Below are 25,050 nucleotides of genomic sequence, written 5' to 3'. Positions count from 1 at the left end.
AAAATTGAAACAGGTGGAGACTTTTACCCCACTGAAGTGGTCGTCAAATCAGACAACTTTAAGGACCTCTGAATATAACTTTCACATAGCAAGACTCTTTTTCTGTACATTTGGGGGAACTTCTTTTCCCCTTTGAATTTAATCCTCCTCCCCCCCAAACAAAACCACCTAATCAACCAACAAAATTAAATGTACAAAATGGTAAGCGGTATAAAAGAGATGTCTAAGAAAGTGCAGCGCTCACACCAGATCTACATCAGTGTTCAGAAGCAAAGACCTTCATTCTGAACATGCCTTTTACTTCATTTAATGTTGAATTTGAAGTTTATTACTAAACAGTGTGTGGGGGACAAAAATTCCAAGAATATGATTCAACCCTTTTCTTGACAGTAGTAATCCCTCTGAATTTGAGTTTTTTCTTGCCAAGTTTAACACATGCTGAAATGTGTTTTAGACAGTTTTTTCAAAAAAGGAAGCTATTTTCCAAATGTAGTTCAACTACATTTAAATATCTGATCTACATTGTGCATAATTTTGTTACACTTAACCAAAAGGTACTAGTGATACTCTTTTCTTCATTTCTAAAGAAGTTAAGAAAACTCACCTAATATTAAATTGGAGGCAGGGACTCGCACTTTGTTGAAATGTATCTCAAAATGGCCTCCGTGAATATTATCTACAAATATAAAATATTTGGAAATAAGACCCATAAATAATAGACCAATGTAAATGATCAACCTTACATATCATTTGCTTTTCCTGAGCAGTTCAGTAAGGATCATCTATAAATCTTACTCAACAGCCCAACATTGAGATCCTGGGAGACAGCCCAGCCCCAAACCATCCAACTTACATTGTACTCTTCCAAGGACTTTGCATACAGTAAGCGCTCAATAAATATGATTGAACTGAATAGACTACCTAAGTCACCCATCCCGTCACTATTACGTACTGAACTTTCAATCGGCGGGACACTCTACTACACATTGTGCAGTGCTGAGTGACATCATTCCTCTCCTTAGGGAAGCTTTCAGCCTAATGGAAAAAAACCAGAATTATATCTGAAAGCTTCCCAAAGGATAGGAATGATGTTTACAAAAGTGTTAGGCGGTGAAGGAGAACAGAAGAGAAAGGTGGTGAAATAATTCATGCCTGCAGCCACATGGGGTTAGTTCGGAGAGGTTTCATGAAAGATCTGGCACTTAGAGATTTTAAAAAATCTTCAGGTCTAAGAGATTTGGAGATTTAGGAGGGGAGGGATGCAGTGTATGGATTGTTGAGGTTTGTGTTTGTAGAGTAGAGAACTTGAGCTGGATAGTCATGAGAGGTGAGGGTAGTTAGTTGGGGAGAGGGAGGAAGAAAACGGATAATATATCTAAATGAATTTAAATTTGATGGAAGTGGTGATTAATAGCCAGAATAGGATTCCAAGGAGAGTGACAGGTTTGGGGATTATCAATCTATCTTCAATAACACAAATAACTGAACTGGCATCATAGGTACCTTTGGCCACAAAAAATGTCAAAGCACCAGCTGAGCTTCCCCAAGTGCAGTTTGCCCCACACCATCAACACTAACTTGCCAAACCCTTAACACCCTCATTCATTCATTCAATCATTCATTGGTATTTACTGAGCACTTACTGTATGCAGACACTGTACTAAGCCCTTGAGAGAGTATAGCAATAAACAGACATTTCCTGCCCACAACATGCTTACAGTCTAGAGGGGAAGACAAACATTAATATAAATAAATTACAAATATGTACATAAATTTGGGGGGCGGGGAATGAATAAAGGGAGCAAGTCAGGGCGATGCAGAGGAGAGCAGGAAAAGAGGAAAGGAAGGCTTGGTCAGGGAAGGCCTCTTGGAGATGTGCCTTCAATATGGCTTTGAAGGGGGGCGGAGAGAAATTGTCTGTCGGTTATGAGGCAGGAGGGTGTTCCAGGGCAGAGGCAGGATGTGGGCGAGGGGTTGGCAGCGAGATAGAAGAGATCGAGGAACAGTGAGAAGGTTAGCATTAGAGGAGCAAAGTGTGTGGGCTGGGTTGTAGTAGGAGAATAGCAAGGTCAAGGAGGGGGCAAGCTGACTGACTGCTTTGAAGACAATGGTGAGTGGGCAACCACTGGAGTTTCTTGAGGAGTGGGGAAACATGGCCTGAACGTTTCTGTAGAAAAAGGATCTCGGCAGCAGATAGAAGTATGGACTGGAGTGGGGAGAGACAGGAGGCTGGGAGGTGAGCAAGGAGACTGATACAGTAATTAAGGTAGGATAGGATAAGTGTATTAACTTGGTAGCATTTGGGACGGAGAGGAAAGAATGGATTTTAGCGATGTTGTGCAGGTGGAACCGACACCACTTAGTGATGGACTGAATTTGTGGTTTGAATGACAGGTATTTAACGCCAAGGTTACAGGCTTGTGAGACAGGAAGGACGGTGGTGCCGTCTACATGACGCGAAAGTCAGTGGGGAGGACAGGGTTTGGGTGGGAAGATAAGGAGTTCTGTTTTGGATATGTTAAGCTTGAGGTGTCAGGAAGACATCCAAGAAGAGACTTCTTGAAGGCAGGAGGAAATGCAAAGCTGCAGAGAGGGAGAGAAATCAGAGCTGGAGATGTATCATCCTCAAAGAGGTGACAGTTGAAGCCATGGGAGCGAATGAGTTCTCCAAGGGAGTGGGAGTAAATGGAGAATAGAAGGAGATTCAGAACGAGATTGTTGGCTGGGATTCAAGGGAAGAAGTGGTGGAAAGGAGAAGCAGGGAGAGAAAAGTTAACGGGGTTTCAAAAAAAACAAATTTCAAAAACAACTCTACTTAATCTCTTACTCATTCCTACTCGTGTCTAATATTTTAAGAACATAATGCACCCAGTTCTCCTATTATGTGAGGATTGCATTCTTGCAAAATCCCACATTAAGGAAATTGTCTTGTAGTACTCATGTCTAACACCGCAAACACTGACACGCACACACACCATTTCTTCCAGCACTGTGTTGTGTTATATCCAAGTAAGCCCAAGGGATTGGAAGAGTCTTCCTATTTCCTAATGGGGTTCTAGCCAAAACCCATAGTGAAAACATGAGGTACTGCTGAACCGAAGGAACACTCTATTTGATCCTCATTGTCACTCTGGATGAGAAGCAGCATGGCGTAGCAGATGGAGCACGGGCCTGGGAGTCAGAAGGTCACGGGTTCTAATCCCAGCTCTGCTGCTTGTCTGCTGGGTGGCCTTAGACAAGTCACTATACTTCTCTATTCCTCAGTTACCTCATCTGTAAAATGGGGATGGAGACTGTGAGCCCCACGTGGGACGAGGGAGCGTGTCCAGCCTGATTTGCTTGTACCCACCCCAGCGCTTAGAACAGTGCCTGGCACATAGTAAGCACTTAACAAATTCCATAATTATGATGTTATTGTTCGGGTTCATTATTACCAATTATATTTTTTGAGTGTTTACCGTGGGCAGAGCATCGTACCAAGTAATTGGGAGAGTACAATATAACAGAGTTTGTAGACATGTTCCCTGCCCACAACAAGCTTACAGTCTAGAAGGGGAAATAGACATTAATACAAATAAATTACAGGTACGTAGTTAGTACTAAAGGCTGAGGGAGGGGTGCAAATCCAAATGCAAGGGCAACACTGAAGGGAGGGGGAGAAGAGGAAATGAGGGCCTAGTCAGGGAATGCCTCGTCAGAGGAGGTGTGCTTCAGTAAGGCTTTGAAGGGGGGGACAGTAAATCATCTGTGGCATGTGAAGAGGGAGGGCGTTCCAGGTCAGAGGCAGGAGATGGGCAAGGTGTGGGTAGTGAGACAGTTGATTTCGAGGTACAGTGAGTAGGTTGGCAGGAGAGGAGCAAAGTGTGCATGTTGGATTGTAATAGAAAGTCAGGGAGGTAAGGTAGGAGGGTGTAAGGGTGCTTTAGAGGCGATGGTGAGGAGTTTCTGTTTGACGTCGATGGGGTTGGGCAACAACTGGAGGTTCTTGGGGAGAGGGGAGCCAGACTGAACATTTTGGTAGAAAAGCCAACTGGGCAGCAGAGTGAAGTCTAGATTGGAGTGGGGAGAGACAGGAGGCAGAGAGGTCAGCAAGGAGGCGGATACAGTAATCAAGATCGGATAGGATGAGTGCTTAGATTAACACAGGAGCAGTTCTGATGGAGGAAAGGGTGGATTTTAGTGATTCATTAATACACGGACTTATTTTCCCCACTTACCCAAATATCCAAAAACTGACAGTGGTCTTATCAGTTTCACTCCAGATGTGCTTAAAGGAACAAGAATCATGCTGTGCTGTTGGTGTCTGTTCAAGAAAAAGGCAATAAATGTGATTCTTGGGTGTGAAACAGTATATCTTTTAAATGGCCACAACACAAATAAAGACAAACAGTGAAAGATGCAAGTTCAGTTTTATACAATAAAGGAAGTATGATCCAACTCTGAAAGAGAATGCAACCTTGAGTGGCTTTTAAGTCATTTTAACTTTTAAGTCATTTGAACAAAAGCTTTTAATGAGCAATTTAAGACTGTTCAAACAGATGGACCAAAATTTTTATATCGAAGATTATTGCTTAAAGCAAATATAGGACTACAACTGCTGTTTCACATTTCAAGTGGAATGTATTTTTGGAATTAACATTGCTAGTCATATGATCTTAGATTCTCTTTTACAGCAGTCCCCCAGAGAAACATATTTAGGACCCAAGCTGTAGAATGTCTTCCAAATAATGTTTTTAATTTTTAATTTTATTTGAAAAATAACCATGAATCACAAATATATCAAACCACACCCTATGCTTGCCCTGGCTCAACAGGCTCCCTCCTTTCCATCATTCAAGAAGACTCCACCTTCTCCAACAAGTGCTCACTGACTCCGTGGAAAACAACTGGCAATTCCCCATTAAAATCCAACTTCCAGGAATCCCTCAGCCTTCCCACCCTCTTAAATCCCTTTGCTTGCACTATTACTTTGTGGACATATTTATTTAATGATGTTCTTCTGCCTGATTTATGAACTCCTCCATCTGAAAGTCATATTTTGTGTCTTAAGCTATGAATTATAAGTCCTAGACTATGTCTAGTAACACATTTGCTACTTAGTCCAGCATGTTGGAATAGATGCTTACTAAATGTTAACAATAAAAACCTCACATTACATTTAAGATGTTTTCCATTTAGATTCTAGGCTTTCAAAAATGCAAAACCACTTTTATGAGACTGAACTAATCCACTTCTCAGTCACGATTCATTTCTTACCTAGATGAGGAAGAATTTTTATTTCTCCCCATGACAATCGCTACTTTGCATTTTGGATTTCCAGCCCCTAAAAATGGGAAAAAAGACGAAGTTTTTAAATAGAGTGCTTCTAAAGATAGATTTCAAGACTGCTTTTTCACCCTGGAGCCAGTTTATCCCAAATTATTAATGGCAGATGCAAAACAACAAAGAGGCAGCAAAATAATCTGTAGATAAAGCAAACGAGTGCAACCACACCCCCCAAGGAAAATGATTAAACAAAGCTTTGAAGGACAAAGACAATTCAGTCACTAGGAACAGGTGCTTCAACAAACATAAAGAAAAAAGTTACACAACGAGATGTCGCCCTTAATTTTTTTTTTTAATAAGCGTTCCCTCCCAAATCATACGTTGGTTGCATGCTAGAATGATTGTGAAATCATAATAGAGTATTTCCACTTGTTTAGAGTATGCAAAACCTGTCAGGCCTAAGTAAAGAGAAGTAAAGCATTTGAACATATGATTCTTCCTAACCTAATTCAAAAAAGGTGATTGGAGAGAAACTGGGATGGTTTTTTTTTTTCTTTGCCTATTTGTCTACTGAGATATGGCCAGCGTGACTTTTTTTTTTTAAAGTCTGTGACTACTTTTTGTATATGCACTTAAAAGAGCATGTTCAAATAAAATACAGCTGTACACGCATGTATTTATTCGTGTGTGTGTATGTGTGTAAATATATACAAACACTTATACAACTGAGAAGGAGATCCAGGAAACCTGGTATAAATACCTAGAGTCACAGAAAAGGGCAGAAAAAAAATAGTCACAGAGGCCCACAGATGTCTGCGTGTGAGTTTATGCTTACTCTACACCTACATACATGTTTATCATGAAACTATTATTCTGAGTCTGAGAACCAAAACCCTTAGTTCCCATCAAGTCAATGATTCATTCCATAATTAGGTACACACGTGACCACATTTTCCCAAGTTGCAACTATAGATTTTGCTGTGTAACGTCACAGGCTTTAGAACAAGGAAGATGGATCTTGCTACTGCTTTATTCTCCCAGGCGCTTGGCATAATGCCTAACGTGCATAAGAGGCTCAGTGCACGCTGTTGATGCCGACAACAGAACGATACCATCTGAACGGACACCTCAAAAAGGACCGAGAGAGGTGCCAGTATGAAAACTCACAGCCAGGGCAGGACTGAGGCCGCCTCCAGCTCGGGGGCCGCAACAAGGTCTCTGGGGACCGGAGGGATGAGTCCTCCCCGGCTTGGAGCCGAACATCGTCCCTCCCCGATCTGCAGTCAACGGCGGGTTTGGGCTCCGCCATGCAAGGTGTAGGGGGCAAGGCAGGGCTTCCCAGCCCATCTAAGATCCGTTCTCCAGCACGTGCCTGGTCCTCGCCTGTGGCTCTCTGACTCCCTTCTCCCCTCCTAGCTCCGAAGAGTAGCCAAGCCCCTAGGAGCCTCTAGGGTGAGCAGGGATTCCCTTTGGTGAAGAAGCTGGAATTCCCTCCCTGGGCAGGATGGGGCAAATGTCCCATGACCTGGATGGATTGTGGAGTGGCATGGGCCTAACTGAACCCTGGAATGCCTGCCATGCCCCACAACCCTCTGAGGGCCTTCGAGGCAGGGGACCGGGATCATGCTCTGCTGGAGGTGAGCGCCTAGCAGAGTGCCACGGGAGGGTTGCCTCTCGCTGCTACACATTCGGGGAGCTGTCGATTGCTGACCTTTCCCCCCTGCCCCTGAAGGCGATGGGCCACCCACAGCCACGGCTTTTAGGTAATCTGCAGCACTGCTGCTGTGCTTGGTAGCGGCACCACATTCTGAGGGCGGGGGTCGGGTCTATCTAATCCACTGTAATAGAAACGATAATAAAAATAATAGTGATATTTGTTAAGCCCCTACCGTAAAGCACTGTACTCATTTCTGGAGTAGGTACAAATTAATCAGGTCAGGCAGAGTCCACGTTCCACAGAGGTTTCACAGTTTAAGTAGGAGGAGAGCAGCTACTGAATCTCTGTTTTACAAATGAGGAAACTGAGGCACAGAGAAGCTGTGACTTACCCAAGAGCAGACAGCAGACAAGTGGCTGAGCTGGGATTAGGACACAGGTCCTCAGACTCCCAGGCCTGTGCTCTTTCCACTAGGCTATGCTGCTTCTCTAAGTGAACTCTCTCAATCAGTCAGGTCAGTGCTTTGAGCCCAGTAAGTGCTTAATAAATACCACTGATCGGTTAATCCACTGAATGTAGATGTCTGGCAGGGGCCCTCCAGGTTGGGAGCCACATTCGGTTCCAAGAAGAGCCAGATATGGTGCTCAAGTCAAACTGTAGGCCGCTGTCGAAAAGCCAAATAAAATAAAAGGCGGTCAAATGCCTATGCCGTCCAGCGTGCTCAATGTTTCATTACCTAGACTAGTCTCAGGTCCTGATTTCTTGGTGCACTGTAGCAATCCACATGTGAGGAATAAACCCAGAGGAGGAAAGAAAAGATAGGATAAGTTTCACTGAGGAGCAATCAACAGGATTTGGTGACTCAATGGGTGTTGAAGATGACTTCAAGATTTTGAGCCCAGAAAGATAGGGGTACAGAGACAATGTTGAGAAAGTCAGGATGAGGGCAGGGGAATTGGTGAGAATTCCAGATAGAAGATCAGCACTCTCTGAATATGGTCCCTTTAAGGAAACACACTTCTGTTTCCTTCAATAACTAAAACCACTGGGCCCCTAAAAGGGAAATACTGTGCTCCAGATATTGACCCTACCCCCACAGAGTTCATTTACTGGTATCCAAGACATAATAATCCAACCAACTTAAGTTAGTACCTCCAAAATCAGATTCTAAAGATTTTCTTATCTGTTAGTTATGAAAAACGATTTCAAAGCCCAAAAAATAATTTATTGGTTCAGACATGGAGCCTCCCCTCAAAAAATGAGCAAAGAGGAGCCACCAGATGATCAGAGGGACAGTCGATGTTACCACTTAGGGCTGAGGGAAGAGAGGAGCCACTAAATCCAAGGAATCACCCACCATATCAGTTTACACCAAGCCAGCCTATATCACCATCTTCCTCCCATTTGAACCCCTGGAAAGTGGATGAAGAGGAAGGAACCATTTCCCGTATGAACCGGGGTTCCCTGGATCCTCGCGACTGCCTTTTGAAACCCTGCATGCACATCCAACCTGGCTATCATCACCAGCACTATTATTAGCACCACGTTCAGAAATGGATTTCAGATGAGGATAGCATGTGTTAGAGATGAATGAGAATCTGCACGTACAAATCTGGCTCTGGAGCACTGAACCGGCCCTGAACAGATTAACGTCGCACACACTGTCTCTCTACAGAAGGCACAAAACTCAGAACAGATTCTTTTAGATTTAATACATTTGCCCACAAATCTGAAGGATGGAGGAGGCATGGATTTTAATGACTATTAAAATTTTCAAAATTTATAAAGGCAAAAAACGCTTGACCAGGCTTCATACGTAGATTAATAGTCGGCAAACGAATAGTTTCTTAGCAAATCTCTCCCTCATTCTTTACTTTTGGGTGGTTTGTTTTTTTCCTGAGGCAAACCATAATTTACTTCAGCCTTATGGGAATTCGCCATTATAAGGCTGTAATTGTGTAACCAGCTGAGATATATTAAAACAAAACCAAAAAATAGGGACACAAATATGAGCCTAATGCACTTGGACAAGGGAGAAATCTGATTCTGATTTAAAACATGAACAGAAGGGCTTTCCCCAAATTCATCAAGAATATATATTTAATATGTTTTTGTATTCCATCAGGAAATGTTCCTCCAAACTTGTGAATCATATTCTAACACCTTAATGTCTCAGATCTACGTTAACACCTACACAACCTGGTGAATGGGCAGAAATTTCACATGAACTATGAGAATTTTTCAACTTTAGAATTTCTACCCTTCATTCGGTAAAAATATGCTCATTCACTGTGATGAATTAGAAATCCCTTGACAGATGTTAATCTTGTCAGTCTTTTTTTTCCTGAGAAAATGTGGGCCTGAATTTTTGTTAGATTGGGTTTCCAGGGGCCTGGGGCTTCAAGTCATGGATAAAAGCAAATGACAGATATGCGGGGACATCCCCCCCAACCCTCGCTGTCTCTTTAGCACAAGGCCATCATGTCCCATTTGAAGTCCCTTTCCACCAACGCTTCTCCTCTAGATAAATATGGGTCTCTACAACTGCATCGCCCCCTCAGCCAAACGACTCCCTGATCCCCATCCCTCCACAGACTTTGCACCCCCAACTCCATGCCCTGTATCACCTCCACAGTACTTGTCTTCTGAACCTGCCCTCTTGATGCAGAGTGCTATTGGCAGAAATACCGGCATCCAGCTGACCTCGGCCCCTTCAAATTCATCCTCAATTGCTAAACTCTGCCCTCTTTCCTCACTCATCAACTCCCATGTCTGGTGCCTTGCCTACTATTCCAGATATTTCATTCCCTCCTGAAACTCTTAATACCGCCATACACCTCCCCCCCGCCCCCCCGCCGCCCCACTATTGATGACCATGCCGATTATTATTATTTTTTTAATTGAAACCATCAGGAGTAAGTACCTCAAAAACTTCCTCACCTACCCAGTCCTCTCCCTACTTTCATCCTTTCTTGACCCTCTACGATCTGGTTTTCGCCCCTTCACTCTGCTGAGACCACTCTCAAATAGAACAGATTCAACTCTGCCCTAATCCTTCTCGATCTTTAGACTGGCCTTCAACGCCTTAGACTACTCTCTTCTTCCAGAAATGCTATCTTTTGAAAACTTGGTTTTCCTGACTCAGTTCTCAACTGATTCTTCCCTTACCTCTCGCCAATTCTTCTCAAGGCGCTATCTAACCGTGGGGACCCCTCCATGATCTGATACCCATCTCTTTTTAATTTACACTAATTTGCTCAGGGAGCCGATCTATGCCCACAGCTTCCAACTACTGCCTCTATGAGGATGACTCCCAAATCTCACTAGTCTTGATCTCTCTCTCTCTCTGCAATTTTTCCATTGCCTGCTGCCTCCAAGTGGATGTCTCAGCACCTCAAGCTCAATATACCTCAGGCAATTTCTCATCTCCCTCTCCCGTCACATGGCCTAGTGGATAGAGTACGGGCCTAGGAGTCAGAAGTTCACGGGTTCTAATCCCAGCTCCACCACTTGCTGTTGTGTGACCATGGATAGGTCACTTCACTTCTCTGGGCCTCACTTCCCTCATCTGTAAAATGGCAATTAAGACTGTGAGCCCTGGGTGGGACAGGGATTATGTCCAACCTGATTATCTTGTATCTACCCCAGCACTTGGAACAGTGCCTGGCACAGGGTAAGGACTTAACAAATACCACAATCATTTACTTACACCAGTTCCTCACCTCCCTCTCCCTCATTTTACTTACACCCAGGAGCCCCATGTGGAAAAAGAACTACGTCCAATAATCTCATATCTACCTTCATGCTTAGTACAGCACATTGTGCTTCACAATTAAAAAACCCCACAATAATCATCATTATTATCATTATTTCCAAATTGGTTGACAAGTCTTCCCATTTCTTACCCTTGACTCATCCCTCTCTTTCAACCCCCACATTCAGTCTGTCACCAAATCCTATCAGTTCTTCCTTCACAACATTTCCAGAATCCATCCTTTCCTCTCCACCCAAACGGCCAACATGCTGGTTTCAGCACTTGTTCCATTCCAACTTATTACATCAGTAATAAAACCTCCTCGCTGACCTCCTGCTGTCCAGTCCATACTGCATTCTGCTTTCCAGACCACTCTTCTAAAAATGATATTCTGCAAGTCTCCCCACTCCTACAAATCTCCAACGGTTGCTTGTTCCTTTCTGCAGCAAGCAAAAATTCCTGACCATTGCTGCCCATCAGCTTTACCCACTTTTTTCTCCCCGACTTACAGTTTTCATTTCTCTCAAGCTAACCTACTCAACCTGCCTGGTTCTCCTCTCTCCTGCCATCAATCCTGCTCACCCTCTGCTCATTCCTGGAGTTCCCTCCCTCTTCATATGTGAAGCTTTCCCCCATCCTCAAAGCCCCTGGGAGATGACCTCTTCTCCAGGAAGCCTTTCCCAACCAACTACTCTCTCCACCTTATGTTCACCTTCTATCTCCTAACTGCCATTACAACCCTTCCACACCACCTGAGCACTTAAGTTTCTACAATCCCCTTAACATTTAACTTCATATGTTTCCTCTACTACTCTCTTTTTCTGCAATTTTTGAACTGTGTCTCTTCAGTTAAACTGGAAGATCCCTGAAGGCAAGGATCATGTGTTCTGTACTTGCCCAAGAACTTAACACAGTAGGGGCTCAATCAATGCTACTGATTCATAATGCTAAGCAGATCAGAAAATGCGCAAGCCTTTTCTTCCAAAGGTACAGAAGAGACACCCTGAACCCTCTTTTCAGCTTCCCGCCAGAGGAAGAATTATTCATTTATTCACTAGTATCTATTGATCGCTTACTGTGTGCAGAACACTGTACTAAGTGCTTGGGAGAGGACAATATAGCAATAAATGGACACATTCCCTACCCTCAGCGAGCAAGAATTATCCCAAAATCAGTAGGCAACTCAATTGGAGTCCACAACTTCTGGGCCAGGACCAAACTAAACCCTAAGTCAGAAAAAGGCAAATCAACATTCTCTTAAGAAAGAAGTCTTGCATCTTGCACTAACTTCAAAAAAAGTGTAAGGTTTTATAAAGAAAGAATCATCCCTCAAAAAAGAAGAAAATCCAAGCACTTGTACCCAGTCCTAATTACCATATCAGCCTCCTTGCTGACCTCCATGCCTCTTGTCTTTTCTTTCTCCAGGTCATACTTCACTCTGTTGCCTGGATCATCATTCATTCATCCAATCGTATCTATTGAGCGCTTACTGTGTGCAAAGCACTGTACTAAGCACTTGGAAAGTACAATTCGGCAACCGATAGAGACAATCCCTACCTGACAACGGACTCACAGTTTAGAAGGAGGGGAGACAGACAACAAAAAATGACAGGCATCGATAGCATGAAAATAGATAAATAGAATCTCCCCATATCCCCCTAATCCTCAAAAACCTCCAATGATTACCCATCCACCTCTGCATCAAAGAGGGACTCCTTACCATAAACATTAAAGCAATCAGTTCTTACCCTCCTACTTTACCTCGCTGATCTCCTACTACATCCCAATCCACTCACTTTACTCCTCTAACACCAACTTAGTTGGTAACTCAACCTTGTCTATCCCACCACTGACCCCTTGTCCATGTCAGCCCTCTGACCCACAATCTCCTTTCCCTTCGTTGCCCAGTCTACCACTCTCCCTACCTTCAAAACCCTTCTAAAAAATCACATCTCCTCAAAGAAGTCGTCCTCGACTACACCCTCATCTCGCCTATCCACCTTCCCCTCTATGCCACCTATGTTCTTGCCTTTGCAACTCTTTAGCACTTTGATATTCAAGCCAGCCCCCAAACACGTATGTAAATATTCTATCTACTATTTCCCCGATCCCTAATCTACTTTAATGTCTGTCTCCCCCTGCAGACTGTAAGCTCCTCGTGGGCAGAGAGTGTCTACCTACTCCATTGTATTGAACCTTCCCATGCAGTGTGCATTCAATAAATATCATTGATTGACTGAAGTACAAATAGCAATTTCCACAGTTCACATGCTTACAAAACCAAATGCCCTCTATCCTGAATGGAATTACAAAAGGAGACGACTACTGAGACATTCCCCTGCTCCCTTTCCAGTCTAACTCCCAAAATGGGTTGAATACACCCATCTCCTTCACTTTCTCTCGAGACACCAACTCTCTTCTTAATTCCCTGCATTCTGGTTTCTGTTCCCTTAACTCTGCTGAGGATCTGCTCACCCATATCTCTAAGGACCTTCTCCTGGCCAACTCTAATATGGTTTTCTCTGTCCTAGTTCTTGGCCTCTTGACTGTTTTCAACAATGTCGAATACTCCCTTCTCTTTGAAGGTCAGTCCAACTTTGTTTTTGTCAACATAGTACTCACCTGCTCTACTTTGATCGCTCCTTCTCTGCCTCCTTTCCTGGCTCATCTTTCGGAATTCATCGCTTGACTGTGGTTGTCCCAGATGGTTATGGCTGATTTGGGTCCCCTATTCTTCCTTACACTGTCTCAGGAAGCTGATTCACTCACATGGCTTCAGCTACCACTTCTAGGCAGTTGATGCCCAGTCTACTACATTAAACCCCTTCAAAACTGCTCGACATTCGTACATTCCTCTTGCCTCTTCGACACCTCTACTTCAATGTCCGGACGACACCCAAAACTCCACATGGCTAAAACCAAACTTCTCATCTTCCTTTCTAAACGCCCCTCTCCTCCTAACTTTCCTGTTATGGTTGTGTATGTGCCAGCCATTTCCAGAAGGTTTCCAGTGTAGCTACTCTTATGATGCTTCTGGTGACAGCAGAAGGTACCCCAGCACAGCCTTAGCAGCAGGGGAGAGCTCTTCGTACCTCTCAGGCTCCACCTGTGGTAGGGGGAATCCATGCCACTATCACCCAGGCTTTTTTTTATGGTATTTATTAAGTTCTTACTATGTGCCAAGCACTGTTCTAAGCGCCGGGATAGATACAAGGTTATCACGTTGTCCCACATGGGGCTCACAGTCTTATTCCCCTTTTGCAGATGAGGTAACTGAGGCATAGAGAAGTGAAGTGACTTGCCCAAAGTCACACAACTGACAAGTGGTGGAGCCAGGATTAGAACTCACGACCTTTGACTCCCAAGCCCGGGCTCTTTCCACTAAGACACGCTGCTTCTCTCACAGGCCTTGCCAGTGTAGTCTACATAACAGGATTAGCAAGCACCACACCACTCAAAATTAGGCGATAGTTAAGCGGGGCAGAGATTAATAGTTTTCAGTATGCCTGTGTAACCTCCATAAATTAATTTTCATACCCCTTTTCTCCTATTTCTTCTCACTTTTGACTTTGTTCCTGACAATTTTTCACTATTTTTCTGTCTCTCACCTCCTGCCATGTCTCTTAGGAGGCCCTGTCCCTTGGCCCACAGTAAATTCCCCAAAATATGGTCACCTAACTTTCACCCATGGTTCTTTAAAGACTGCTCCTTTCCATATGCTCCTTCCCTGCAATGTCAAACATTTTTCATTATTCTAACAGTCCATAATGATTCAAAATAAGAATTGAAGGAATTCCTGAGAGGGGTTTCCAGTGGAAAATGCTTATCCCTTGATTTTTCTCAGAAGAAAATCAGGTGTCTAACACCAGGGCGTGATGAAAAATACACTTGTTTGGCCTGATAGTTGACAACCTTCTCCTACTTTTTTTTTTAAACCTCCACAGGAAGATTGCCATGATTTTTTAAAATTTGATTCTTCTTATTGTCAATGGTTTTGTACCCAGCAGCCTTCGGGCAAAAAGTACATTATTAGTCACCTGAGAACTAAGCAATATTCACTCCATTTTTGCCCTTTAAACTTTTGAGCCAGTCTCATAATGCAGCACCACAGAAATTCTAAAGCTTCCTAACTCTTATTCTTTTCCACTGCTGCTTTTCAGTTAGTACTAGGAAAGCTGGTGCATGTCACAATGATGAAAATGGGGAAAGTATGAAGATTTACTCTTGCTTTTTGAGGAAAATGGAAAACCCCTCACAAATATATCATCTCAGCTCATTTAGCCCCGAGCAGAATTTGGCAGGTGTGACAGCTGATACACCAGTTGATAGTTCTTTAATGCACTTGCATCCTGTACTTTGCCTACATCAGGGATTACAGGGTACAAAATAACACAGATAAAACAAATTCATAGGAAATTTGAGTGGGCAACCAAAAGATACTGGAAGTTCATCCAATTACAATATCATGCCCCTGTTCTGATTTAACCAGATGGACTCATTTAATATATATATTTTTTATTAGTTCTTCTTATTCAGATTTTTTACTCTCCTCCTTGTGCTCTTTGTTGTTTTACAGCTTTATGTTTCCTTGTATATAATAATAATAATGGCATTTGTTGAGCGCTTACTATGTGCAAAGCACTGTTCTAAGCGCTGTCTGTCACCAGTCCTCTTATTTTAAGACTAGGTCCCCTAGGGACTGTGCCAGCTTCTCAAACTTGTACTTTTTTTCCTCAGTGCTTAATTCAACCTTTGCAGAAAGGTGTTTAGTACAAATTGCTACACTGTCATTATAAATAGAAGAAAACAAGACCCAGAGTCTGTGCCAAAAGCAAACAACAGGAAGTCCACATGAGCTACCATAATGGCTTGTACCTCAGAACCTCTTACAGGGCTGTGTAGTATCCCCTGGGTCCTGGCACCTCGTACAGAGCTTTGAAGTGTCCCTTGGGGTTCCAAACACAATTGTCTACCTCATCTCCAGCCTGCTGAAGAGAGAGCGAGCCTCAAGAAAGGTGCACAACCTTCCCAGAGGAGAAAAAATGACCCAAATTTTTCTGTAGCTGTCAATAACCTCTCAGACCAAGGACACCCGTCAGAGGAAGGGAGTTCTTAAGGGGTTGGCAGTCCTCTTGACTGTAAGCTTGCTGGGGGCAGGGAATGTGTCCATCAACTCGGATATGTTATACTGTACGCTCCCCAAAACTCAGTAGTGTTTTGTGCACAGTAAGCACTCAATAAATACGATTGATAGGTAGGCATGATTGCTAGATCTGCAGAGTCAAGAAGATCGCACGGCGACTTGTTTGCTGAATTAAAAGGCATTTAACCATGGGGCGATAAGCTGTTAGGGGAAGAGTCGGTGGTCACGGAAAGGGCAGTAGGCTGGCTCTGGAGACTAAATTTAGGGGGCCAGCCAGAATGACATTATGGGATGTAGCTGGGTGCTCAAGCACAGGAGTCAACAGAGCTTTGGCTTCGCCAAGCTCAAAAGAGACAATGGGGCAGAGAGGAGTTTAGATGCTTTAAGACCTGGGGACTCGAGGAGACTGGTAGAACTGCTTTAAGAGGCAAGGGCTCCATCCAAGGCAGAATGGAAGGTGGCTACTGAGAGTAAAAACATAAATAGGCATATGGGCCAGTTTTAAAAATAAAAGCAGGGGCCAAACCACTAAGGGAAGAAAAGCACAAGACCCAAATTGGCACACTGCCCAAAAGGGAGGTGGCTTGAGAATATGGAAGGGCTGGCTGGGTCTGAAGGAGTTTGATAACACATTTGAGGTAAATAAGGAAGGCTAATTAGTCTACTCATCAAATAGGAAAACTGACCGGTGGAAATCAGCAAAAAAGCAGAGTAAAAGTATCAGTTGCATCTACGCAAATACTAGAAGCTTAATAAAAACACAATGGATGCATTAGAATACTTGACAACTAGAAGGAGCCGAATATAATTGGTATTCCTCAGACCTGGGGAAGGAAGAAGCAGCACGGCGTAGTGGAGGGAGCCTGGGCCTGAGAGTTAGAAGTTCATGGGTTCTAATCCCAACTCCGCCACCTGTCTGCTGTGTGACCTTGGGCAAGCACTTCCCTTCTCGGGGCCTCACAGTACCCTCATCTGTTAAATGGGGATTAAGACTGTGAGCCCCATGTGGGACAGGGACTGTGCAACTCAATTTGCTTGTATCCACCCCAGTGCTTAGTCCAGTGCCTGGCACATAGTAAGAGCCTAACAAATATCATTATTATTAATTACTATGATCAAAGAAAAACTTCTCACCATCGGCTTTAAAGCACTCAATCTTGTCCCCTCTGACCTTGCCTTGACATTTTCCTACTACAACCCAGCCCACACACTAATGCTAACCCTCTCACTGAAACTTGATCACGTCTATCTCGCCGCCAATCTCTCGCCCACGTCCTGCCTCTAGTCTGAAACATCCTTTCTCTTCATATCTGACAGAATCACTCTCTCCAACTTCCAAGTCTTTTGAAAGCCCATCTCCTCCAAGAGGACTTCCCTGATTAAGCCCTACTCTTCTCCCACTCCCTTCTGCATCACCATGACTTGCTCCCTTTGTTCTTCCCCGACTAGCCCCACAGCACTTACGTTCACATCTGTAATTTTATTTATTTATATTAATGTCTGTCTCCCCTTCTAGACTGTTTTTTGTGGGCAAAGGATGTGTCAGTTATATTGTGGTGTTATACTCTCCCAAGTGCTTAGGACAGTGCTCTACACACAGTAAGCGGTCAACTTATATGATTGATTGTTTGACTAAGAGACCAACCTTCTAAGGGGCAGTAAAGCTAATAACAAAAGATTCTTCAAATTTATCAAATGCAGGGAGCAGACCAGGGGCCATTCTATATCTGTGATATAAAAGGGATCTTAAAGGGACAATCACAGAGACTGGAGAGTAAGAGTAGTACAAGAAGGGGGGTCGAAGGGAATTTCAGGGGACATTAGGGAAAAGAGGTAATCAAAGAGAACAAACATGGGAGGGAAAGATGTGTCTACTCACAATTTTTCTGCTTCTTCATCTTAGGTAAATAAAATTACTTCAGGGATGCAAAAGTAAATAATTAAAACATTTCTCCCTACTCTGCTCCCTGCCCCTCTCCACCTCCTGCGACCCAAATTACTTTAAGAAAAAGTAAGTAATCAAAATTTTCCCCCTTTATCCAACTAGGCAAAATATATTTGAGTCAGGTGTAAAAGAAATGGTCTTAGAAAAGCTATTCATCATTCTGGAGGTTGCAAATTCACATCATTTTCTCTACTCTGATGCCCTTGGGTGACTCTTTTAGTTCCCCTCATCTGTAGTCATTTGCACATTGTTAACAGCTGTGAGCCCAAGATGGTATGCATTCAGATCCATTCCCAGAAAACTTGAGAATTTGGGTTTTAGCTTGCCTTGTGACTGAAAGCAAAAAGAAACTGGAAGTACTTGTATGGTTAATTGACTTCCTGGAAGACAGGATTTATTTTTTTTCCCCTTCGAACGTACATTCAAGTCACTTGGAAAAATGATAAAGGCGTGGTGCTTGCTGAAAAACCAACATTGCTTGAGTCAGTCTCATCAGAGTCTCCTTTCCTCCCCCAGATCTGGTTCCTACTCGGCAGAATACAAAAGGTCAGTGATTTGTCTCTCTCATTCGAACATAGCTAATATCTTATGAGGCTTTAAATTCTATTTCTGTCTTCCAGGAATGTTCTGATTAGTGGTTGAAAAGTCTCTGCTTGCGGAATGCAGCAATGTGAAAACTTCATTCTGCAATTCTTTAATGAGCATCTGAAAATACTAATACTAGGATAGTACCATAGTTATTTAACTTTCCTATTTAATTAAAAATTAACAATTAAAAAAATGCCCTGTTCCATTTATTTTAGGACTTTAGCTTTAATAGGGTTGCAGACAGTTTTAAATCTTATTTCCTCAATGATTATTTGATGGGTTATAAATTACTGGTGCATTCATTTTAGACAATGGATCGGAAATATTATTCTCAACTTTTTCCAGTTTTGTTTTGAAGCACTCATAACTAAGATGATTACTTTGGTTCAGACGCTTGGTCAGCAGAAGAATTTACATTTCCCCATTTTCCTATAATATATGACTGCATTACAACTAATCAGTAGGTAACTTAGAAGAACTACCTGAGAGATCATGTGCCTCTATTGAAACTGTGTGCTTATATTGCCATGAATGTGTCTGTTATATTGCGTTGTACGCTCCCAAATGCTTAGTACAGTGCTCTGCACAGAGTAAGCACTCAATATGATTGATTGATTATACATTGAGGATTAAAATATACAACCCTACGGGCGATCATTTTTCAAAGACCTGAAGAGTAAAAAGAGAACGCAAACCTGTCAACATCTGTGTAAATATTATGAAAACAGTGGGTTTTATTTTACTTATTTTTTAAAAGGGACTTTCCTCAAGTGTTTTATGAACTCAGAAAAGTGGAGCTAAACCAAAAATGCTCTTTCAAGTGCACTAAGACTGGTGTTTGAATTTGAAATCATATAAGAGTATTTCAAGCTTTCCAAATTCAAAGTCCATGTGAGAATGTGGCAAGCTTTCAGAACACACAAAAATGGGAAGTTATATAAATTTAGATTTGCAAAGGGATTGTTAGAATCTTCAAATTTAAATTACCACACTGAAATCTATTAATATTACCTAAGATTCAATTAACAAATACTGTTTGCAGAGGTAAGATTACTTTTCCTGTCACTTCCTAATATGTAATAAGTTATTTTTCTTACATTATGGTGTTATTAGTTCTGGCACCTTTTTTTTTAAAGTGAATTTTAGGCTGTGGAAGATGCCTAACTGGTGGAAGTAGTGGTCTGAAACTTTGGTTATGACTGACAATCATTAAGCATTTCTGTTTTAGAAACTATATCGAATGTTATTATTAATGGATTTTAAAATATTTGAGGAATATACTGGTCTAAAAGATTCAAATTTTTCAAAAGCCAACTCTGGCATTTCAGTAGTTAAACCAGTGACCAAATTTGTGAATTCCTTAAAATCACTTTTTGGCAGGTGGTTCATCTGAATACTTGAAAAGGTTCAGGGATCTAGATAAAAACAGAGCTGAACTGGAACTGACCAGACCAAGGAATATCAAAATGGTGTTTTTTTTCTTGCTTGCTACTGAAGATTTTCAAAATAAATAATACTGGCAAAGAAGAAAGGTTCAGCCACTTGGACAAGGATGAGCCTGATGAATAAAGGTTCTACTCCCAATTCTTAACCCTGGTGCTTTAGGAGGAGGACATGGTCTCTTGAATCAAGAAGCTCAATAGAGCTTCACGAAATCTTCTGGCCAAGTCCCCTGCTACAAGCAGTTTAATGATAAAGAATTTCAGGCAGTTAATCATCCATAAATAAAGATCTTCAGAGATGGAAATTCTCCAACTACCCTCAATCGCTTTGTGCTTTGAGCTTTTCTTGATCAACTGATTATAAAAATACTAATTTTAAATAATGGCTTTACTATTTTCACATTAAATTTGTTTTTGTTACTTTGACTTGGGACACTCAAAGGGAGGAAAAAATATAGTCTAAGCACAGGTGCATTTCAAACAAAAACTCCTCACCACTGGCTTTAAAGCACTCAATCACCTTGCCCTCTCCTACCTCACCTTGCTACTCTCCTACTACAACCCGGCCCGCAAACTTCACTCCTGTAACGCTAACCTTCTCAGTGTACCTCAATCTCATCTTTTTTGCCACCGACCTCTAGGCCACATCCTACCTCTGGCCTGGAATGCCCTCCCTCCTCATCAGACAGTTGTTCTCCCCCACTTCAAAGTCTTATTGAAGGCACACCTCCTCCAAGAAGCCTTCCCTGACTAAGCCCTCCTCTCTTCTCCCACTCCCTTCTGCGTCACCCTGATTTGCTCCTTTCAGTAATCTTTCAGTCAGGCACAGATGTATATATCTGTAATCTGTAATTTATTTAGTAATTTATGAACATTAATGTCCATCTCCCTCTCTAGACTGTGAGCTCCTTGTGGGCAGGAATGTGTCTGTCTGTTATTGCGTTGTAATAATAATGTTGATATTTGTTAAGCGCTTACTATGTGCTGAGCACTGTTCTAAGAGCAGGGGTAAACACAAGTTAATCAGGTTGTCTCACATGGGGCTCACAGTCTTCATCCCCATTTTACAGATGAGGTAACTGAGGCACAGAGAATTCAAGTGACCTGCCCCAAGTCACACAGCCGTCAAGTGGTGGAGCCGGGATTAGAACCCATGACCTCTGACTCCCAAGCCCATGCTCTTTCCCCTGAACCATGTATTGTACTCTCCCAAGTGCTTAGTACAGTGCTTTGCACACAGTAAGTGCTCAATATGATTAAATGAATTTCTGCATCCTTCTCCCCAGGTTACCCATAAAAGGCTGCCACATAAGAGCACCTAGGGGATCCCCTTCACTTTAGGTCTCTCTTTTACAGCCCAAATGTGGGTTGAATGGCACTGTGCCTTGTTAAGAAAAATGGGTTTAGCTCTAAAACTGGACTAACTTCTACAACCTTATCTTCTCTTCAAAGGATGAACCGTGCGGTGGAGGAAAAGATGTTCCCTTTAGCACTCAATCAGAATCAACTTGTAACATCTCACTGTCATTTCTCCCTTCTAGATCCTGGCCATGGATTTGGCACACAACCAATCAAGTGAGTACTATTACGAAGAGGGTGAAATGAATGCCACTTATGATTATGGCCTATTTGAAACGATATGTTTAAAAGAAGAGGTCAGGAATTTTGCAAAATCATTTCTGCCTGCCTTTTACACCGTGGCTTTCATCGTTGGGCTCGCAGGAAATTCTGCAGTGTTAGTGGTTTACTCCTTCTACAAGAAACAGAAATCGAAGACTGACGTATACATCATGAATTTGGCCGTGGCTGATTTACTCCTGCTATTCACCCTGCCTTTTTGGGCCGTAAACGCAGTGCAGGGGTGGGTATTGGGGCAGACGATGTGCAAAGTAACCTCGGCTCTCTACACCATAAACTTTGTGTCTGGCATGCAGTTTCTGGCCTGTATCAGCGTAGATAGATACTCTGCAGTAACTAATGCTCCAAGACTGGAAAAAATTGGAAAAACCTGCTGGGTTATTTGTTTCTGTGTCTGGATAGCTGCAGTTTTACTGAGCGTACCCGAATTAATTTTTAATACGGTCAGGAAAAACAAAGACAGGTATAGATGTCTTCCAATATTCCCACAGCACCTGGGAATATCTATGAAAGCATCGATTCAGTTGCTGGAAATCAGCTTGGGTTTCGCAGTCCCCTTTCTGATCATGGGGGTTTGCTATTTTATCACTGCTAGGACTCTCATTAGGACTCCAAACATTAAAAAATCTCAGCCCCTCAAAGTTCTGCTGGCAGTGGTAGTGGTTTTCATTGTCACCCAGTTGCCGTATAACATTGTCAAGTTCTGGCGAGCCATGGACATCATCTACTTACTAATTACAGACTGTGGCATGAGCAAACGCATTGATGTCGCAATCCAGATCACAGAAAGTGTAGCCCTATTTCACAGCTGCCTCAATCCAATTTTGTACGCCTTTATGGGAGCCTCTTTTAAAACGCATATTTTGAAAATGGCAAAGAGATACGGATACTGGAGAAGACAGAGACAAAACCCTGAGGAGATTCCTTTCGACTCAGAAGGGCACACAGAACCGACAAGTAGTTTTAGTATTTAGCATTCAGACTTCTCTTGCTTAAAATGCAGCCTTTATCTCAAGGGATGCTGCTCACTCTGAGGTAAGAAAGAGAACATCCACATTACTCTGACTCTTAAGTCCAAAATCTGTGGAAATCTTTGGATGGACCAAGAAATGACATGCCCAAGACACTCAAAATGTAATTTAAAAAAGGTGTTTTTTTTTTAAAATAAGGCTGAATAAGACAAGGCATGTGTTATGTGAGAAAAAGAAAACCTTAGGAACAAATCCACACCGGAAATAATTCAAATAAATATGAAGAGTTCAGGATTGACAATGACTGAAACGCTGGAACCAGACCCAAGATCTGGATGAACCAACAGAGCCAACCATTGAAAATTAACTGACTACAAAAAGCCATGGGAGAATAGAGCAACAAATTTTAACGTGACTTTCTAAGCCATTTTTAACTTTCTGAATTTTATCAAAAGAGGCTTATTTCATTAAATCATATCAGGACTTTAAAAAACATACTCCAATAACCTTAGAGTAAAATATCATTCAGCATTTCTCTAGAACTCATTTTATATGTAATCTCATATAACATCAGCAGGTGTGTAGTTAAACAGAGAATTGTACAGTATTTTATTGTTTTGTTTTCCACATACTTTTGCCATGTTTCCAAGATGACTACTCATTTTCCTACACTAGAATCTCCTTTCATCATGATCTGGTTTCTATTACTAAATACTGGATTTGTAACTGTAAGGGCAAAGCCTCAAATTACAAATTTATCTGCTAATTTCTCCAAAAATGGGTTTTCTTCTGAGACGCCTGAAGAACTTAGTGCTACAAAACCTCAAAATCTGCCCGTTACAGCTCTCTGAGGCCCATCTTTCCCAGAGATCTCCTTGAAGGTCCACCTTGACCATAAAGATTCCACCTTCATAATTTCTACGTGAGAAATATTTATATAAAGAGCTAGGTTGAAAAGACCAGTACCTAAATTGAAACCACACACACACAAAACCCCAAAACCCCAAACTTGTGTCTAATCATCTTGAATAAATGAATCTGCTTTTCAATGCAGATAAACCAAAATACATTACAAAAGGTATATTTTCTAGACTCAGTAACAAATAATTTAGCAAAAAAAATCTGATTCAAGAGCAGAGCGATTAAGATCAAATGCATTGGAAATATTCTGGTTCTAATATAAACTAAAGCCATGGATCCTCAACACATGTGGTTCCTGAAGATCAGTTACTTCTGTTTCTAGAAGTAGAACATAAATGAAATAAATACACTGTTCTTGGGAAATGCAAAACCAAAAAGTGATACAAACAATGACGACAGGGTGTCTACTCTCAAGGAAGAGTCAGAATAACTGAATGTACAAATGCAAAAGGACGCATTTCATTCAGCACAAGGTTTCTCCTGGGATAGATACAGTGTACCTTCCCCATAATAAAACTCTTTTCCCTGTGCGTTGCTTTGAGCTGCAAAATTCCAGAGTGTCACCCATCTTAAGCTACAGCAGGGTTGACATTTTGCCTGAACAACTCTTCTCCTCCTTTCCTCCTTACTCCCACAAGGATTCTAGTCTCATTTTGGGAAGTGACTTAAAGAAGCTATCAACTCTTTTCATATGCATTGGCGAGCAAATGGATTAGGCACTGACAGAGTGACCATCTGTTTCCCATCTCTGTGAACAGAATAGGAAAGGAAGCTAAGAGATCCGGTTTTCCTCACTTGAGAAAGGATAGAGAGGAATGGAGACATTTTTCTGTAAGGCGTGCAGAATTATTTTCTTATGAATTCATTGCTAACAGACAAGGCAATGTTTTGGCTTGGTTAAGGACTACATTTTTGCTCATCTTTCTGACCCACTTTCTCTCCCGTTTTCCCATAATTCTCTCCATCACCCACCTCTCCTCCCCATGCCGCTTTCCTTCTTCCTTCATCTTCAAACTCTTCAATCAATTATTAATAAGTGCTTACTGTGTACAGAGCACTGTACTAAACACCTAGGAAAGTACAAGACAATAGAGTTGATATAATTATTATTATTATGGTATCTGTTAAGCATTTTCAATGTGACAAGCACTGTTCTAAGCCTTGGTTTGAATACAAGTTAATCAAGTGAGGCACAGACCCTGTCCCACGTGGAACTCACAGTCGAAATAGTTGGTAAACATGATCTTTGAGAGGGTTAACCATCTCGTGCAGAAGCACTTACTGGACAATTATCTGTCTTTATTTATTTGTTCTTATATCCTGTTCTTTCTTGCTACTGTCTTGCTGGTCCCTCTCATTCTCCTATTCCCAACCATTCATCTCTGTCTCTTCCTGTGATGTGAGCTATTGTCTTTCTTCAATTGGCTCTCTCTTCTCATTTTTTTGTTTTGTTTTGTTTCTAATGGCCTTGTAGGCTCTCCTTGTCCCTTCCCCCCCCCCCCCTTGTCCCCTCCTGTCACTGACTTCTGGCTTTCTCACTGTCTGTCCATCTCCTTGTCTTTTTCCTCCTTCAATTCTTTTTATGATCTCTGTGTGCTCTCTCCCTCCTTTTCCCAGACCCCTATATACTCATAACATATTCTGGCTAAAGCTTCACCCAGTGAGGCCACACGTGACTAAGGAGGATGGCAAGAGGAGAAAAGCTAATAAAAATTATCATTACTAT

The 25,050-nt window shown here is 42.2% G+C and overlaps 2 protein-coding genes across 2 annotated transcripts in view; one reads left to right on the top strand and one right to left on the bottom strand.

The window, feature by feature from the left end:
* The window catches only part of ACAD11 (acyl-CoA dehydrogenase family member 11), a 69,996-nt gene that overhangs the window by 10,275 nt on the left and 34,671 nt on the right, over positions 1 to 25,050 (bottom strand). Inside the window, exons 14-16 of the mRNA XM_001514023.4 lie at positions 5,257 to 5,323; positions 4,218 to 4,303; positions 605 to 676 (exon numbers count right to left, since the gene is read on the bottom strand). Coding sequence (XP_001514073.2) covers positions 605 to 676; positions 4,218 to 4,303; positions 5,257 to 5,323 — 225 coding nt within the window. The remainder of the gene's footprint in view (positions 1 to 604; positions 677 to 4,217; positions 4,304 to 5,256; positions 5,324 to 25,050) is intronic.
* On the top strand, positions 18,029 to 23,854 carry ACKR4 (atypical chemokine receptor 4). The gene is made up of 2 exons (XM_003430454.4): positions 18,029 to 18,310; positions 21,336 to 23,854. The coding sequence occupies exon 2, from the start codon at positions 21,345 to 21,347 to the stop codon at positions 22,404 to 22,406; it is 1,062 nt and encodes a 353-aa protein (XP_003430502.1). The 5' UTR covers positions 18,029 to 18,310; positions 21,336 to 21,344; the 3' UTR covers positions 22,407 to 23,854.

This window comes from Ornithorhynchus anatinus, chromosome 8 (assembly GCF_004115215.2).
Source record: "Ornithorhynchus anatinus isolate Pmale09 chromosome 8, mOrnAna1.pri.v4, whole genome shotgun sequence".
NCBI classification, from domain to species: domain Eukaryota; kingdom Metazoa; phylum Chordata; class Mammalia; order Monotremata; family Ornithorhynchidae; genus Ornithorhynchus; species Ornithorhynchus anatinus.
The sequence above is the reverse complement of the archived record's forward strand: the minus strand, read 5'-3'. Positions and strand labels throughout refer to the sequence as shown.

What these genes read in the sequence shown, in the direction of transcription:
- ACKR4 (XM_003430454.4), top strand. Translation starts at nt 21,345, where the DNA reads ATGGATTTGGCACACAACCAATCAAGTGAGTACTATTACGAAGAGGGT.